Source organism: Aspergillus welwitschiae (assembly GCF_003344945.1).
Source record: "Aspergillus welwitschiae strain CBS 139.54b unplaced genomic scaffold BDQ94scaffold_47, whole genome shotgun sequence".
Lineage (NCBI taxonomy): Eukaryota > Fungi > Ascomycota > Eurotiomycetes > Eurotiales > Aspergillaceae > Aspergillus > Aspergillus welwitschiae.
Window position 1 is genome coordinate 176,362 of NW_020798741.1, and position 14,032 is coordinate 190,393.

Sequence of the window (14,032 nt, forward strand, 5' to 3'; positions counted from 1 at the left end):
AAAAGTCGACCTCTTCAGATCACGAAATCGGACCTGACGCTAGTAATCAAAGATGACTGCGCGACCCAGTCTAGGACCCGGTGACAGTTTATGCCTGAGGTAACATGGAGTTACAGCAAAGATAGTCTTCACGACATGATTCAATACCGTCGATCCATACCCACGAGTCACCAGGGTATGAGACGTGATGGGCAGATGACCAAATGTCAGATACGGGAGAACACTTAGATGATCAGGTACTCATATTAGCCCCTCCAATTTAGATTGCAAAAGCCCGACTGCTTTAGCTTGACAAACACCACGATGTGTTTTCCTGGTTTTTACATTCTGCGGAAGCTTTATGAAGCCTTATACGTCCGATACTGGTGGGGGGGAGGGTCTCAAACTCAAGACTGATGAAATTTGCATCCAGCCAACGTACAAATGTGATGAATTCGAAGTATTTGGAAATGCATTTGCCTAGACATGTCATTTTCGTCAGGGCTATATTACGATGTTGTAGGTCAGAAGACCCTTTGACCCATGAGAACACTAAAAGGCACATGACAGCCGACAGATATGGCCTTGGCAGGCACAGATATCTGACAAGGTGAGAAGCATGGCAATCGCAGTTTCGATTATCGATATTTGGGGTTCCGACAGTCACTCCAGTCCATAGGACCCTGCAGGATGTCTGCGAAGGAACAGGTACAGGTTCCCCTCCCCCTAAGTGGGGCTCGTACTGTATGCCCTCTACTAGAAATATACTCGTAAATATATTGACAGCAAGCAACCGAACTGCCACTACCTTCTGTATGCAGTTAAAATGACTATACGTGAAACACGCTCACCGAGGGTAAACCTATCACTGAGCTTGTCCATAAGCCGAAACTCAATTGCAGCAGACTCCACTGAGTCGGGGTGTGCTAAAGCAAGTGGAGACAGGGAGGGCCTCCGTCAAAGGTGAAACAGAGCAAGACTCATGTGGCAGAAGATCGCTTCGGACTTGGGGGATCTTCACTCTTTCATCATCATCTCCTTCTTTGTAGTTTGTACGTTGTATCGCCCCTTCTTCAAAACTGAGTCTTAGTTAGTCTGCGGTAAGGCCAGGAGAGAAAGCCGTCGTACCACCCTAGTCAAGATTGATTGCATCATGACAACCGCAAGGCTGATCCTGCAATCGTGTCCCAATGATAATCTCCAAGGGAACGAAGATCAAGTGAGTAAATTTTCGTAAGCGGGGAAACATGATGGAGGAAAACTGGTTGGATCATCGAAAATACTGGCGAGCACAGGATATGCCTACGTGGTAGGAGAAGCTTTTCCCGCGCTGGGTCCCTACAGCTGAGGTCATGTTGCCGAAATTATCTCCTAACCAGCAATGATCGCTGCTAGGAGTTTGCGCGTCAAGCCTGCGATCATCTTTGGGGAGCTCCGCAGTCTTGAGCAGACTAAGAGGGGAAACACCCTGGCTGGTGGGTCACGGGCTGGGGTTTGCACTACAGAGTGCGTACACCCTGTTGAACACCTCAGAGTAGAAGTACGTGCTTCTAGAAAAGGACATGATTTGATCACTCGTGGTGCTGACCAGCCACAGTAAACTAACAATTTATTTTATCGGTGGCTCTGGTCGAGGGGAGAGGATGCTGAGCAATAATAAGGCGTCTTATCAACGGGGCAAATCCTGATTACAGCCTGCGTTAAGGTTACATAACCTGCAGCATCAAGAATAAAGTTGATGCTCTCTGCTCAACCCAATCTCTAAGGTCTTCCAAGAGCAAATGCCGCAACCACTTTAGGCGAGGCTAAAATTGCGGATGGCTACTCTGCAATGTCCGCAGCAGAGGAAGGACCCTTGCTAATTAATTGCTTTGCTCGGATAGCAGGGTACCGACATACGACTAACAATATCCAACCCCAGCCGCTTATGATTTTAGATTCAAACTAAACAAGTTCACCTTAATCTTAGCCTCGTACCTCAGCAGGGGTATATGCTTCCGGAACTATTCTTATCTTTATAGGCTTGGTCTGAGCTGCGACTTGGAGATCCATTCCAATCACTGCAGGCAATTTTGGACATTTATGGCATCCCGGTTATTTATAGTGTGAAAATCAAGTTGGGAAACAAGGAGCACAGCGGACTAACTATCGATTAGCTGCTAAAGAAGTATTCAGTGAAGCTTCCCGCCAAGATCATCTGATGCCGTGTGGCACGGCGGGCCTGTGGCAGTGCGCCAGTGGATTATTGACTCCCGGACCATTCCTCTTTCTGACTGTCGCCTTGCATTCTTCCGTCCACAAGGGACAAGGGACACGACGACGCCTTTCCCTCCCCATCCATCCATCCAATCGTACCATGATATACCCTCGCTCGAGGACTAATACTTTCGCATTACGAGGGTCAGTCTAAGTTTTTTCTGGCTGCTAGATAAGAGACCAGCAGATACGATGACTGGTTAGGCTGTGCTTGGCGTGTACGTTGTCTCCTCTCCTCACCTCGTGGGCGAGAAACATGGATTGATGAGCAGAGGCAAAAACAAAGGACAGCCGGTGGAATTGGCTGGGAAGTGGCAGTCGTAGTTAAGACATGCAGGCCTACGTTTCTATATTTGGCGAGATGGTGGGATGCAACCATTGGATTGGCCTCTTATTTTTATTCACAGCATGAGCTGATTGGAGGCAGTGCCAGAGTCAGTTACGCGGGGGGCGTGCTTTTTTAGTGGGATAAACTGGGATAATCCACCAGGCCACCCATGGGTTGCTCGGATGGCTGACTGACGGGGAATGACAGTAAATACTGACTCAATAATACCACATAGGTGTCCATTTCTTATTTCTTTTCTAATGAATATTATGATGATTATTATTATTATAATATCATTTTATTAGCACTGTTTCCTTTTGATTACTAGCGATTCGGTTCGCTGGTTCTACTAGTGACCCATTTATTGTCAATTCATCTCTTGCAGCAAGCCAGGCAATAACTAATATCCCGGGTATTACCCCGTACTTTGTTAGGTGACCTGCAGTTATTTTTCTATGATCCATGCCGATCGCACTGAGATGACTCTTGGGGGGAAGGGAGATTCAAGCAGCAGGGGCAGGGGATCGGAGTTTAACAAAGAGGAAAGGAAAAGAAAAGGGCAATAATAAAAACGAAATGCGAGACTGGCCCGTCCGTCTGGGACCATCTTTAGTGTAAAGGAGGCACATTAGTTTCAAGTCGGATTGTAGCCACATGCGATGACGCCAGCCGCCAGGCAGACAAGCCGGGCCAGAACCACTTCGCGGTACCGTAACACATAACACACAACCATACTTACCCAAGTATTGACCCGCAGGTCCATCCAGCATGACGGATGGAGTTATTCTGCGGCTTCGTCTTCACCATCTGACCGGCTCTTTCAAAGGGAATGTCTTCCCTCTCACGCCGTGACTTCCTATACCCAATTACTACGAGGGTGTTTTATGTGGCACCTCCATTCGGAATGTTGACAAACAATAGCAACAAATAACACCCAGATCCACTCTCCTTCAGTCTCAAAGGAGGAAAGAAGAAAACAAGCAGCCGACCCTACTATAAGTCCGGTAACACTTGTTACACTCACAACATTCAAGACCCACGTCTTAGACTGGGTAAGTAAGTTGATCGTCCTCCAACGCTCGTCGGCTTGTGCTTCCTTTCACTGATCCTCTATGCTTCCTTCTGTCCAGCTTGCCCTTTTTTTTCTATTTTGTTTCCCTCTCTGTCGCCTCACTCGCTCTATATCTCTCCCCCTGCCTCTCCTTTCCTTCGCTTTCCGACTCATTCCCCTCTTTCTCCGCCATCGAATCCTGAGACATCAAGTGGCCTAGTCAGGCGCTTGCAAAGCTGACTTTGCGCCATCATCCGCTATCTTGGCACTTGTTCCAGCATTGCCGCGGTCTTATTTGCCCTTCCGCTCCTGTCTTTCGTTTGGGCGCCTCCCCCAATTCCCACCGGGAACTTGATGGAATCAAACTTCCTGATCTAGTATTGGCGGGTCCGGACACATCGTCGCTATCTCCGTGCGGAGGAGCTGGACTCAGTACACACTTCTTTCTTCTTCGCCTACTCTTTCGCCTCTCGTTCTCTCCCCATTTATTTCCGTAGCAGCACTATTCGGCCCCAACCCTTCCGCGCAGACTGCATGTTCGTTGTGTAACACAGATAACACAAATCCTACTTTTCCGAGTGAGCTGGAAGCCGGTCTTCAGTTCTGTTATCTCTTTGGGCTATAACCAAGTTTGGCCATCATGGGTCGCTCGCGTGGTAGGTCATTAGCATATCCTCTTATACTTCCCCTACGAACTACAGATGACGGTGATTGACACCCCTTGCGCTACCAGTGCTTTCTCTCATGTCGGTCTTCGGGGGATCGTCCCGTAAAGACAACCTCAGCCAGCATCACCGGACATCCTCGGCCTCTCTCACACTGAACAATCCTCCGCGAAGAGTAGACACGCCTTCTTCGGATACCCCCTCGCCTCTCGATGCTTCGCCGATAACCGGGACTCCACATGTCGAACGACGGGTAACATCGCGGCCGGAGTCGACGCTGTTCTCTCACAATCCTCCGTTGCTGGAGTTTTCGCAGGATACCCCTCCGGAGCTCCAACCAATCTTCGGATATCTGAACAGCCATGCCAACAAGCTATACCATGAAGGCTATTTTCTCAAGTTGAACGATTTGGACATTCGTGCGTATCCCATGAGTTTTGTTATAGTCCAATGTCATATTAATTACAGATTATCGCAGATGGTCGTCCCTGTGCTGATCGCCAGTGGGTTGAATGCTATGCGCAGCTTGTCGGAACCGCTCTTTCTTTATGGGATGCCGCAGCGCTGGACGCCGCAGAAGAGTCGGAAGACGTATGCCCTACTTTCATTAACTTAGCTGATGCTTCAATAAAGATGGTGAGATAATGCAATCTCAGATGTTGCGGCTCTTGGTTTTGATTATTGACTGTCGCCGGTCTAGCTTGAAACACTACCAACGAGAAACCAAGGAGCACAGTCTCTGAAGAACATCTTGAGTATATGTTCCGCTGGTCAAAACAGATACCTTCTGCACTTTAATTCTTTCCACTCTCTGACCCAGTGGACCGCAGCCATACGACTGGCCTTGTTCGAACATACATCCTTATATGAGGCATATACGGGTTCGATCATTGCGGGCAAAGGTAAAGGTCTCAACAGTATTAGAACCATCTTGGATCGCCACCGTTACAAACACGAGGATTGGGCCCGCGTGAGGTTTGGGGCAGGCACGCCCTGGAGACGGTGCTGGTTTGTGATTACTCCCCCGAACGAGAAGGAATTCCAGAAAGCGCAGAAATCGATAAAGAAGAAGTCGGCATATGATCGAGCACCCCGACTCATAACTGGCGACATCAAATTCTATGATACGAAGAAGACTAAGAAAGCGAAGCCTATTGCGACCATCACTGATGCTTACGCCGCTTACGCCATCTATCCTCAGTCGAGGGCGTTGATCGAACAGTCGACCTTGGTCAAGATTGAAGGAAAGATTACGGTCCACGGACAAACAGAGTCGACAACAGACGGGTTTGTCTTTGTCATGCCCGAAGTCCATCCTGCGGTTTCTGGGTTTGAAATGATGCTCCGGTTTCTCGTCCCTACTTTTGACACGTTCAACCTTTATGGGCGGCCCACCCGCCTTATTGCCGCCACCAACCATATCAAGAGCATTATGTTTGCCTTCCCCAATCAAAGGCGCTATGGCTATCTTGATATTTTAGACATCTCTAGTCTAATGCAGACACCAGGAAGTCAGGATTGGAACGAGGCGGAATGGAGACAGCAACTCAAGGAGGCTACAGCGCGTCGCATGGCGGCTGCTGGAAGCAGGACGAGCAGTATCTCTGCGAGTAAGCCACGCTTCAGGGCTACAATGCCGAACAGACAAGCCAACGGCCGCACCATGACGCATCAACGCAACTGCACTTCCCCAGTTAACCAGCTGGATTCCAACCAGTCCAACGACGCTGTCGCGCCTGGTGCCCCCGGTGATGCTTCCATCTCTCCAATTCATCATAGCAGGGCCTCTTCGGACACTGCCGGATTTGCTTCCATCAGGAGACAAGCGCAAGCCGCCGAAGTGTCCCCAGCATCCTCCGCTCAGGAACTTGTGGCACGTGGCAGCGAACGCCCTGGTACTAGCGGGGTAGACGATCACAGAAGCACCGGGAGCGACAGGAACCAGCGACTTGACCCCGACGATGAGCCGCTCGGACATCACTTCCGTTCAACCTCTCCTCCATCTCCCGTAATCCAGCCGCCAGCCTTCACACACGCACCGGGAGAAATGCCCGCAATGCGACCTCAGCCTTCACCGGATTTGAGAAAAGCAAATAATAGGATGTCTGACGCTACCCTGACACAGCTTCTCGCTGCCTCTGGAAGCATGAATCTACTTGGCGCTTCTTTCCCTTCAGGCAGCCATGAAACGATCAGGGAATCCAACCAGCCTAGTCCGCTAACACCTAACACTGGCTCTGATCAACAGGGTGCGCCATCGCTCTTATCAGATACAAGCGAGAAGAGAGTTACCCTTCAGGAACAAGGCCCACCAACCCCTGAGGATCGTTCGAGTGACTTCGGCCCACCGCTCACTTTGCCGAAGAGATCGAGTCTTCGTTTAGATACAACCAAGGCCGTGAAACGGAAGCCTCTGCCTGCGCAACAGATCCGAGAATCCGATGCCGCAAGTGTTGCAGGGGAGCCTAGCTACGATGACCTACGTCATACTGTTGATGAAGAGGTCCTGAATTGGGTCGGCTCTCGCCAATTTTCGCTCACTTCGCCTGATATAGAGAGCCATCAGGATGAGGAAAGCATCTATGATGACGCGTCTGCAAATTCTCCAGATTATGCCAGTACTCGGGGGTCTGTCTACAGCAAGCGCTCGGTTAGGTCAGTCACTAGGCCCAGAATGGGAGTCATGAAAACCGTGGGATCGGGTCCCCCGAGACAAGACTTGGTCATCGGCGATGCGCATTACACCGTTGATGAACCAAAACTGGAACTCAGTGCCGAAATCCCCAGCATCGACTTCGGGCCGACCTTAACTTATCTACCTACAACTGGACGTCCCAATACGGGCGATACTTTGAAGAAATCCATGCACCAAAGGAGCGACTCAAATGCAACAGAAAAGCAGTTCTCTTACCAGGCAGAGCGACAGCACTCAAGATCTCCAAGTAGCAACGTGATGTGGCAGCCGGGTATGACTGCACCCCGTCCCACCACTCCAGGCAGGCTTACAGCGGAGCAATTCGTGCAACAACGATCAGCCCCAAGTCCCCCAATCGCCACCCATAACCGAACCCTTTCCTCTACACCGCCGCCCCCTCGGCCTGTTTCCGGGGACTGGACGAATAACTCTCGGCCTCAGTCACACTTGTCTGGCAGCCGAGATGCACCGCCTCGCCCACGTTCCCGCGGCGCCAACAGCATCATGAACTATAATGAACTGTCGTCACACCTCTCAGCTCGTGAACAGGAACATGTGGCTCGTATGACCGGTGCACCTTTACTCGACATATCCAACGTCAACAAAGCCCAGCCGACTCCGGTAAACCCTATGGGTCTGGTGGGAGCGATTGATGCTCGTGAGCGCGAGAAAAAGACCATCCGAGAAGGCCTGTCCAACCAAATGGTACAGCATGCAATTGTGCAACGCCAGCAAAATTGGCAACAACAGCAGATGGCTTCCAATGCTTCCGCAGCTGCCTACAATCAGGGCAGCCATTATAGTCTCTACAGTATGCCCACAGCGAACCGCACGTGGGATGCCCTCAACCAGCCTTACCGGCCAGACGAGCCCCGACGCCAGTCTTGGTACGGACAGTTCGCATCACAGCAGGCGCAGACTCCTCCAATCTACCAGCAAAACCCGCCTTATGGCCAACATCCCGGCTACTCTGGCAATGCCAGCACCCTGCATTACTGAGCCGGTTACTTTCAGCCCATCCTTCTCATCTCATCTCCTATTGTCTATCCTATCGCATCTTACTCTCCTTGGCGTAATTTCATGATCTAGTCTTTCTTTGCTTTACTTCACTTGCATTAGCCCCGTGAGCTTTCTCTACATATTAGAGTTAGACGTTTCCACACCTGAAAGGCTACCTGCTCTATATCTTGGACTTGGTTGGGTGAAAGCGATCATTTTCATTGGGTCTACGGAGTATGTTCGGGAACGTTCCTTCTCTTGCGAGCATGGCATAGTTAGGTTGTATTTATCGCTTTCCAAAGAGTGCCATTGCACTCCTGGCATTGGGTGGCCATATCTCATGCTCAAGTTAAGAATTTTTCTTTCTTTCTCAAGCAGATGTCCAATGATAAATTGAAAGAAACTAAAGGTTAAAAGAGTTTGATCCGATCAATGAACGTAAATTATAGTTCCTTTGATCTTCCAAGACTTGAATAACAATGTTCTTAGGGCACAATGGTTACTAAGTCGTACTAGTAGTTAATCAGAACCAATCAAATCCAACAATAGCTAGAGCTAAGTACTACTTAGTGCAGTGGCGTTTTCCAAGGACCAGCATACTTAGTAGCAACTTATCAATCAATTAATCAACCAATACACTGTCTGTAGGTAGGTAGTACCCATGCAATGGCTAGATCTCGCGTGGCTGTTATACGTGCTATGGCTTATTGAAACACAAAGTAAACCAAAAATACCAATGATGTAGATGAAAAGGTGTATCAATGAGTTTTCCCCCGACCAAAAATAAAATGGGTCAAAAATGCAATCAATGTAGGTGACTAAAAATGTAACGCCTGAACTTCCGGAGTTCTCCCTTTCATCCGTCCTTTCTTGCCCTTTCGTCCCCTGTCTGTCTGTCTGTCTGTCTTCTTTCCCCTGTACTCCATACAACGCTCTCCATGGGTTCTGTCTGTTTGTTTTCTTTCTTTGTATTTTCTTTTGTGTTTAGCGGGTTGTGGTTTTATTTGTTCTGTTTCACTATTTTTTTTCTTTCGGGTATTTGCTTGCTCTACGCTCAGTTCGAGTGGAGCTTCTTCATCCTACTGACACCCTCGTAGAGACCACGGTCTAGGGCTGCCGCGACGGTCAGGGTACCACCGATGATGGCGCACACCCCAGTCAAGAAACCAGTGAAGGTCTTGGGACGGGCCTCGCGGTTGATGACTTTCATGGGGGAGATGTCGTAGTTGACGAAGACGCCTGGAATGCCGTTGGCAGCGTGCAGACGCTCCTTGTGGCCCTCGTCGGAGGCGTCTCCGCCCATCAGCGAGCGCTTGTGCGAGGTCACAGAGTATTGGTGGGTTTCGATGCTGCCCTCCGCACCGTAGGCAATGCCATGGGAGCCAAGAGGGGCCTGGTCGTAAGCGGAGTGGATGGAGGACGAGAACAGCGGATCCCAGCCCAGGGGGAGGTAAGAGGTCGACACCACCTTCACGAAGTACATGTAGTTGTATCCGGGCTCGTTTGTCTCCTGCTTGGTACCGTCCAGAGGGTTGGTGTGGTGGTGGTCAGTCCATTGCCAGCGATCAGAGAGCTCGTCAGGAAGCTGAGGTCCAAACCGCAGCTGGTGGATCTCGTGAGTCATGGTGTGTTTCTCAGCATCAGGTAGATCGGCGTCGAAGAAGTTTGCGAGGTCATGGACGTGCATGTTTCCGCTGGTGAAACTGCGACCCGGAGCAATGTGGAAGTTGCCGACCACCTTGTTCACACGGAGGACACCCTCAAGGCGGCAGCCCTCGCGGCGTTGCGCATCGATGCGCTCCGCGTAGCCCTCAAGCTCACACTGCTCAACGTTTTCGCCCTTTCCGAATGCCCATTGCTGCTGTGCGTAGGCCTCACGAACTTCGTCGCAGGTGTTGCAGCATCCAGGTTTGCTTGCACCGGCGGGAGCAGTCGCGCCGTAACATTCACCACAGTAATCGGGGTCGAGATGCTTGGCACTCTCATCCTTGGAGTGACTAGGGGATTCAGTGTTAGCGGTGCAATTGGCATTGACAAGAGCGGATTGAGATTGCAACTTACAGCTCCAGGGCCTTGACGTCGATGACGCGGCCCCCTTCTGCGGCAGAAGTAAGGCGCACCTTGTTGATACCGTGGACAACACCGGTCTGTTGCTCGCCAGAGACATCCATAACATCCAGAGTCAGGAGCTCACAGGGAAGACGAGGGAAGGTCACGTTTAGGTGAATCTCCATCTTCTCGCCTGTACGAAGGGTTCATTAGCCATCGAGTCGTGCCTGGCCGTCCAGCAATCGCTAAGCCATTCTTACCTCTTGATTTATCAACCACCAATTCGGGCATAACAACCACCCGCCTGTAATCCGCCCATTCACCCCACACAAGCCACAGGATGACCAGCAACGAGGCTATGGTGATGACACCTCCGGATGTGGTACGGACGCGCGCATCCTCCACTGTTTTAGCAAAGGCATCTAGCCTTGTGAATCGCGATTTCGCCGGCATTTCTCTAATTGATCGACATGAATACGAAGGAGTGTTTGGGGATATAGACAAAGGATCGTTGGTCCGACTAAAGACCAGCTAGTGCCCGCGGGAATGAAGCCTGTTGGAGAGAACCGTATGTAAGCTGAATAGTTCAAGGAAGGATCAATGGATGGGGAGGAATGAAGACGAGGGCAAACATACGCGGACCAAGTCGGATAAAGGGAATGAACAAGGACGGGAAGTCGCGATTTGCGCACGACTTAGGATGATCAACAAGCAGACAGTCCTTGGGGAAACAGGCCGATGGAAGCTCCAGCTGTCCTGTTAATGAAGCGGAGAAACAGCCACTCCTCCGATGGATGCCACTACCAGATCGGGACTAGCCGCGTAATTGTCTCTGCCCACTTTGGTGCATCGGTATTGTGTATTACCGCCCGTGCCAAAGGACAGACTACAGCCTCTGATTGGTCAATCGCCCGGTGCCTGGTGCACAATCACGTGGTGGGCCTGCGCTTGGCCGCACACGTGACTATGCACAGCTTCGCGGGCACTGCTTTTGGTGGTTCAACGTCACTTTTTCTGCGCTGACTCCATCTTCTTGCTTCTCTTCCTTCCCTCTCATAACACCACTCCTCCGCATTGAGGTTCGCAGTTGCTTAACTGGGACCGTTCTCGATTTCTCGATTATCGCATCGAGTATCTCTCTCGCTTACACTCCTTCTTCCTATTCCTTCCTACGAAACCTCTTCGAATCGATCGTTGTATGTTTTATTGATCCGATCTCGAACTACTAAAGGCGAGCAGCGCTCGTTTCGCCTCCACAACACTCAACTTCTACCATTCTCTCCTTCGCCCTCTGTCCTCATACAAAACGTTACTACGGGGAAAAAAAACATCGCCTCTCTCAGCATGAAGGGCGGAAAAGGATCTCGCGGTCGCTCGGGGGGTTCGGATCGTGGGGGCATCCGCAAGCGGGGTGCTGCGACCCGGGTCGATCGAGAAGGTGATCTGATGATGGATGCTGGCTCTGCACGAAATCGTGGAAAGAAGGGTCGTGGCGATTCTGGCCGGTCGCAGGCAGCGAACAAAGCCATGGATGCGATCCAGAAGGCCATCTCCAGCAACTCAGACACTCAAGCGAACATCCGACAAGGAGGACGGGGAGGTGGTCTGGAACAGGTTATTGTTCGTGGCTGGAAGCAAAGCAAGGCAGCATCTAACCGCGACGGCGGTCTCGAATCCCTCATCGCCTTCCTCGAGAAAAAACTCAGCCCACCCGACTCGAAAGCTGGCACACGCGCAAGGATTACAAAGGTATGTGCAACACCAGAACTGGCGGTCACCGACATCAATTATCAGCTTCGTCCTCTCCGATGTGCTCTCGTTTGCAGGGGTGGTGCGTTCAGAACGACGATCGGCACTTTCTTAGTCTCTCCTGGCGTTTGTTCTTTTGGATGAATGGCGCGGCTCGCAAGGTCCCTTATGCCTTACTAACGTTCATTAGTCGCGGGTTGAAGGCGACGCTCTTATCGTCTCTATTCGGCCGGAGTTGTTGGAAAGGATGCTTCAGCTCAATGGGTTTAGTTTTGCAGGTGCCCCTCTTATCACCGAAAAGTATGACCCATCTACTGGTGGGTTGCTGGACCAGCCTATGCTGTCTGCTATGGCACAGAATGGCGGCACATCCTCTGCTGCCGAGACCAAGGCGAAAATGACGACAATTCTCGGCAAGCGCTACACCCAACAGACAAAACTACTCGATCTTTCGAAATTGGGAACCGATCCGGATCTCTTGGCTATGGGAATCTTCGGCAGCACCTCCACCGAGTCGAAATTCTTCCCGGCACTGATGAAGGTTTGGGAGCTGAATTTCGACAATGCCACGGCGCGTCGAGAGGCAGTGGAGAGTGTCAGTCTCGCTCATAATCAGCTTGCCAACATCACAGCTGTGACGGCACTAGCGTCGACAATTCCAGACCTGAAAAATCTGGATCTTTCCAACAATGATTTCAAAGATGCGCAATCCTTGATTGGATGGCGCTGGAAATTCCGCAATCTCGAGTTTCTCGATCTCTCAAACACTCCGTTCAGCGCCGACCCTACTTTCAAGGATACCATGTTGAAGTGGTATCCCAAGCTCCGGTTCCTGAACAATGTCGAAGTCCGTACCGCAGAAGAAATAGCGGCGCAGAAGAAGACGCCGATTCCTGTGCAGCCACCGCACTTCCAGGACGACTCTCAGATCGCAGAGAACTTTGTTAGGGCTTTCTTCGCGGGCTACGACAACGACCGAAGCGGCATTCTCAACAGTGTCTACGACAACCACACGACGTTCACTCTCAATGTGAATACATCGGCTCCTAGGGCCCAACAAACAGAAACAGCGCCCTGGGATGCGTATATCAAGAAAAGCAGAAACCTTCTCAAGATCAGCCATCTTCCTGCACGCATGTCTAGGGTATACACCGGTGCGGAGAAAATCCGTGAGTTGTGGACTAGTCTTCCTGCGACCAGGCATCCTGACATTGCGACGCGCCCGGAAGAATGGCTTATCGAGTGCTACCCTATCCCGGGTCTTCCTGATATTTCCGGGCAGAGCTCCACGGGTGTTGGTGGACTTCTCATCATGGTGCACGGGAAGTTCGATGAGATTAATGGGGCCAAGGTTGAAACTCGCAGTTTCGATCGGACATTCATCATCGGGCCCGGTGGTGGTATGGGCGGAATCAGGGTCATCAGTGATATTCTCTGCTTGCGAGCCTATGGTGGACACGAGGCATGGATTCCTGAGGTCCCACCAGCCGTACCCCAAGCTGCACCTCCAGCTGCACCAGCACCAGCACCCGCAGCCCCTGCAGCCCCTGCGGCACTACCAGTAGCCATTCCGGGTGCTCCCGAAGGCTACGGCATGCCAGCGCCTGGAAAAGCAGACGCACAAGTCCAGCAAGAGCAGCTAGTACTTCAGATGAGCTCTAATACTCGGATGACCCTCCAGTACTCTGAGATGGCTTTGTCTGGAAACGGCTGGAATATGGAGGCTGCACTGAAGAACTTTGAGGAACTTAAGGTAAGTTCGAAGTGTATTCTCCATCTACGATCATGCGCTAACAAGCTTTTGCAGGCGCAGGGAACATTGCCTCCGGAGGCTTTTCTACCCGCAGCAGCGTAGTTTGACCCAGGAGGACAGGGCCAAATACGAAAAGAACAAAAGAAAAAGAAAAAGAAAAATAAGAAGATATACCAAATGGACGGGGAACAACTTCTTGAGCGACTCTCTCCCAGACTTGTCTGGTCTTCGCATCCCCGACTCTCGTCGGGAGGTTCCTGGTGGTGTTTGATCGGAGTCAACTGTCTCTTTATTTGTGATTTGCTGATGCATGGCTTGGGCGAATGGCTTCGGAGCTCGTTACAATTGCTTTAATTTTCTTTCGTTGTACACTAAAAGACTACGATGATTTTCATGTCCATATAGACGAGACCTGCGGTACAAGGGATGGCCTAAATCATAACAGAAACCTAGGGTCGATTCTAGGGGGAGGAATGGCCTCCAGATTGATACCACTTGACCTATCCAT

The 14,032-nt window shown here is 50.8% G+C and overlaps 5 protein-coding genes across 5 annotated transcripts; 3 read left to right on the top strand and 2 right to left on the bottom strand.

Moving 5' to 3' along the window:
* Nucleotides 1–465: 465 nt before the first annotated feature.
* BDQ94DRAFT_162967 (uncharacterized protein) lies at nucleotides 466–2,757 on the top strand (the record flags this gene model as incomplete). Its single annotated transcript, XM_026769643.1, has 9 exons — nucleotides 466–498; nucleotides 612–792; nucleotides 1,074–1,198; nucleotides 1,293–1,333; nucleotides 1,420–1,575; nucleotides 1,756–1,866; nucleotides 1,965–2,072; nucleotides 2,155–2,379; nucleotides 2,700–2,757. 9 exons carry the CDS (start codon nucleotides 466–468, stop codon nucleotides 2,755–2,757), a joined length of 1,038 nt encoding a protein of 345 aa, XP_026621287.1.
* Nucleotides 2,758–2,768: 11 nt separating this feature from the next.
* On the bottom strand, nucleotides 2,769–3,121 carry BDQ94DRAFT_152434 (uncharacterized protein; the record flags this gene model as incomplete). The annotated part of the gene is made up of 1 exon (XM_026767968.1): nucleotides 2,769–3,121. A coding segment is annotated over exon 1 (166 nt), but the record flags the coding sequence as incomplete, so codon positions are not given.
* Nucleotides 3,122–3,835: 714 nt separating this feature from the next.
* On the top strand, nucleotides 3,836–8,041 carry BDQ94DRAFT_100061 (PH domain protein). Its single transcript, XM_026763323.1, has 4 exons — nucleotides 3,836–4,270; nucleotides 4,348–4,698; nucleotides 4,758–4,915; nucleotides 4,980–8,041. Exons 1-4 carry the CDS (start codon nucleotides 4,255–4,257, stop codon nucleotides 7,971–7,973), a joined length of 3,519 nt encoding a protein of 1,172 aa, XP_026621289.1. The 5' UTR covers nucleotides 3,836–4,254; the 3' UTR covers nucleotides 7,974–8,041.
* A 630-nt stretch (nucleotides 8,042–8,671) lies between these two features.
* Nucleotides 8,672–10,748, bottom strand: BDQ94DRAFT_100065 (retrograde cargo receptor ERV46). The gene is made up of 3 exons (XM_026763324.1): nucleotides 10,283–10,748; nucleotides 10,035–10,215; nucleotides 8,672–9,970 (listed from the first exon to the last, which is right to left on the bottom strand). Exons 1-3 carry the CDS (start codon nucleotides 10,473–10,475, stop codon nucleotides 9,028–9,030), a joined length of 1,317 nt encoding a protein of 438 aa, XP_026621290.1. The 5' UTR covers nucleotides 10,476–10,748; the 3' UTR covers nucleotides 8,672–9,027.
* Nucleotides 10,749–11,045: 297 nt separating this feature from the next.
* On the top strand, nucleotides 11,046–14,030 carry BDQ94DRAFT_152440 (mRNA export factor mexA). Its single transcript, XM_026767969.1, has 3 exons — nucleotides 11,046–11,771; nucleotides 11,962–13,524; nucleotides 13,579–14,030. The coding sequence occupies exons 1-3, from the start codon at nucleotides 11,367–11,369 to the stop codon at nucleotides 13,624–13,626; spliced, it is 2,016 nt and encodes a 671-aa protein (XP_026621291.1). The 5' UTR covers nucleotides 11,046–11,366; the 3' UTR covers nucleotides 13,627–14,030.
* The last annotated feature ends 2 nt before the right edge of the window (nucleotides 14,031–14,032 follow it).

Excerpts from the sequence above, each read along its gene's own strand:
- BDQ94DRAFT_152440 (XM_026767969.1), top strand. The coding sequence starts at position 11,367 with ATGAAGGGCGGAAAAGGATCTCGCGGTCGCTCGGGGGGTTCGGATCGT. Across the intron at positions 11,772-11,961 it reads CACGCGCAAGGATTACAAAG|TCGCGGGTTGAAGGCGACGC; the intron begins GTATGTGCAACA and ends AACGTTCATTAG. Across the intron at positions 13,525-13,578 it reads AGAACTTTGAGGAACTTAAG|GCGCAGGGAACATTGCCTCC; the intron begins GTAAGTTCGAAG and ends AAGCTTTTGCAG.
- BDQ94DRAFT_100061 (XM_026763323.1), top strand. Across the intron at positions 4,699-4,757 it reads GTTGAACGATTTGGACATTC|ATGGTCGTCCCTGTGCTGAT; the intron begins GTGCGTATCCCA and ends AGATTATCGCAG. Across the intron at positions 4,916-4,979 it reads CTGATGCTTCAATAAAGATG|CTTGAAACACTACCAACGAG; the intron begins GTGAGATAATGC and ends TCGCCGGTCTAG.
- BDQ94DRAFT_100065 (XM_026763324.1), bottom strand. The coding sequence starts at position 10,475 with ATGCCGGCGAAATCGCGATTCACAAGGCTAGATGCCTTTGCTAAAACA. Across the intron at positions 10,216-10,282 it reads GGTGGTTGATAAATCAAGAG|GCGAGAAGATGGAGATTCAC; the intron begins GTAAGAATGGCT and ends CCCTTCGTACAG. Across the intron at positions 9,971-10,034 it reads GACGTCAAGGCCCTGGAGCT|TCACTCCAAGGATGAGAGTG; the intron begins GTAAGTTGCAAT and ends TGAATCCCCTAG.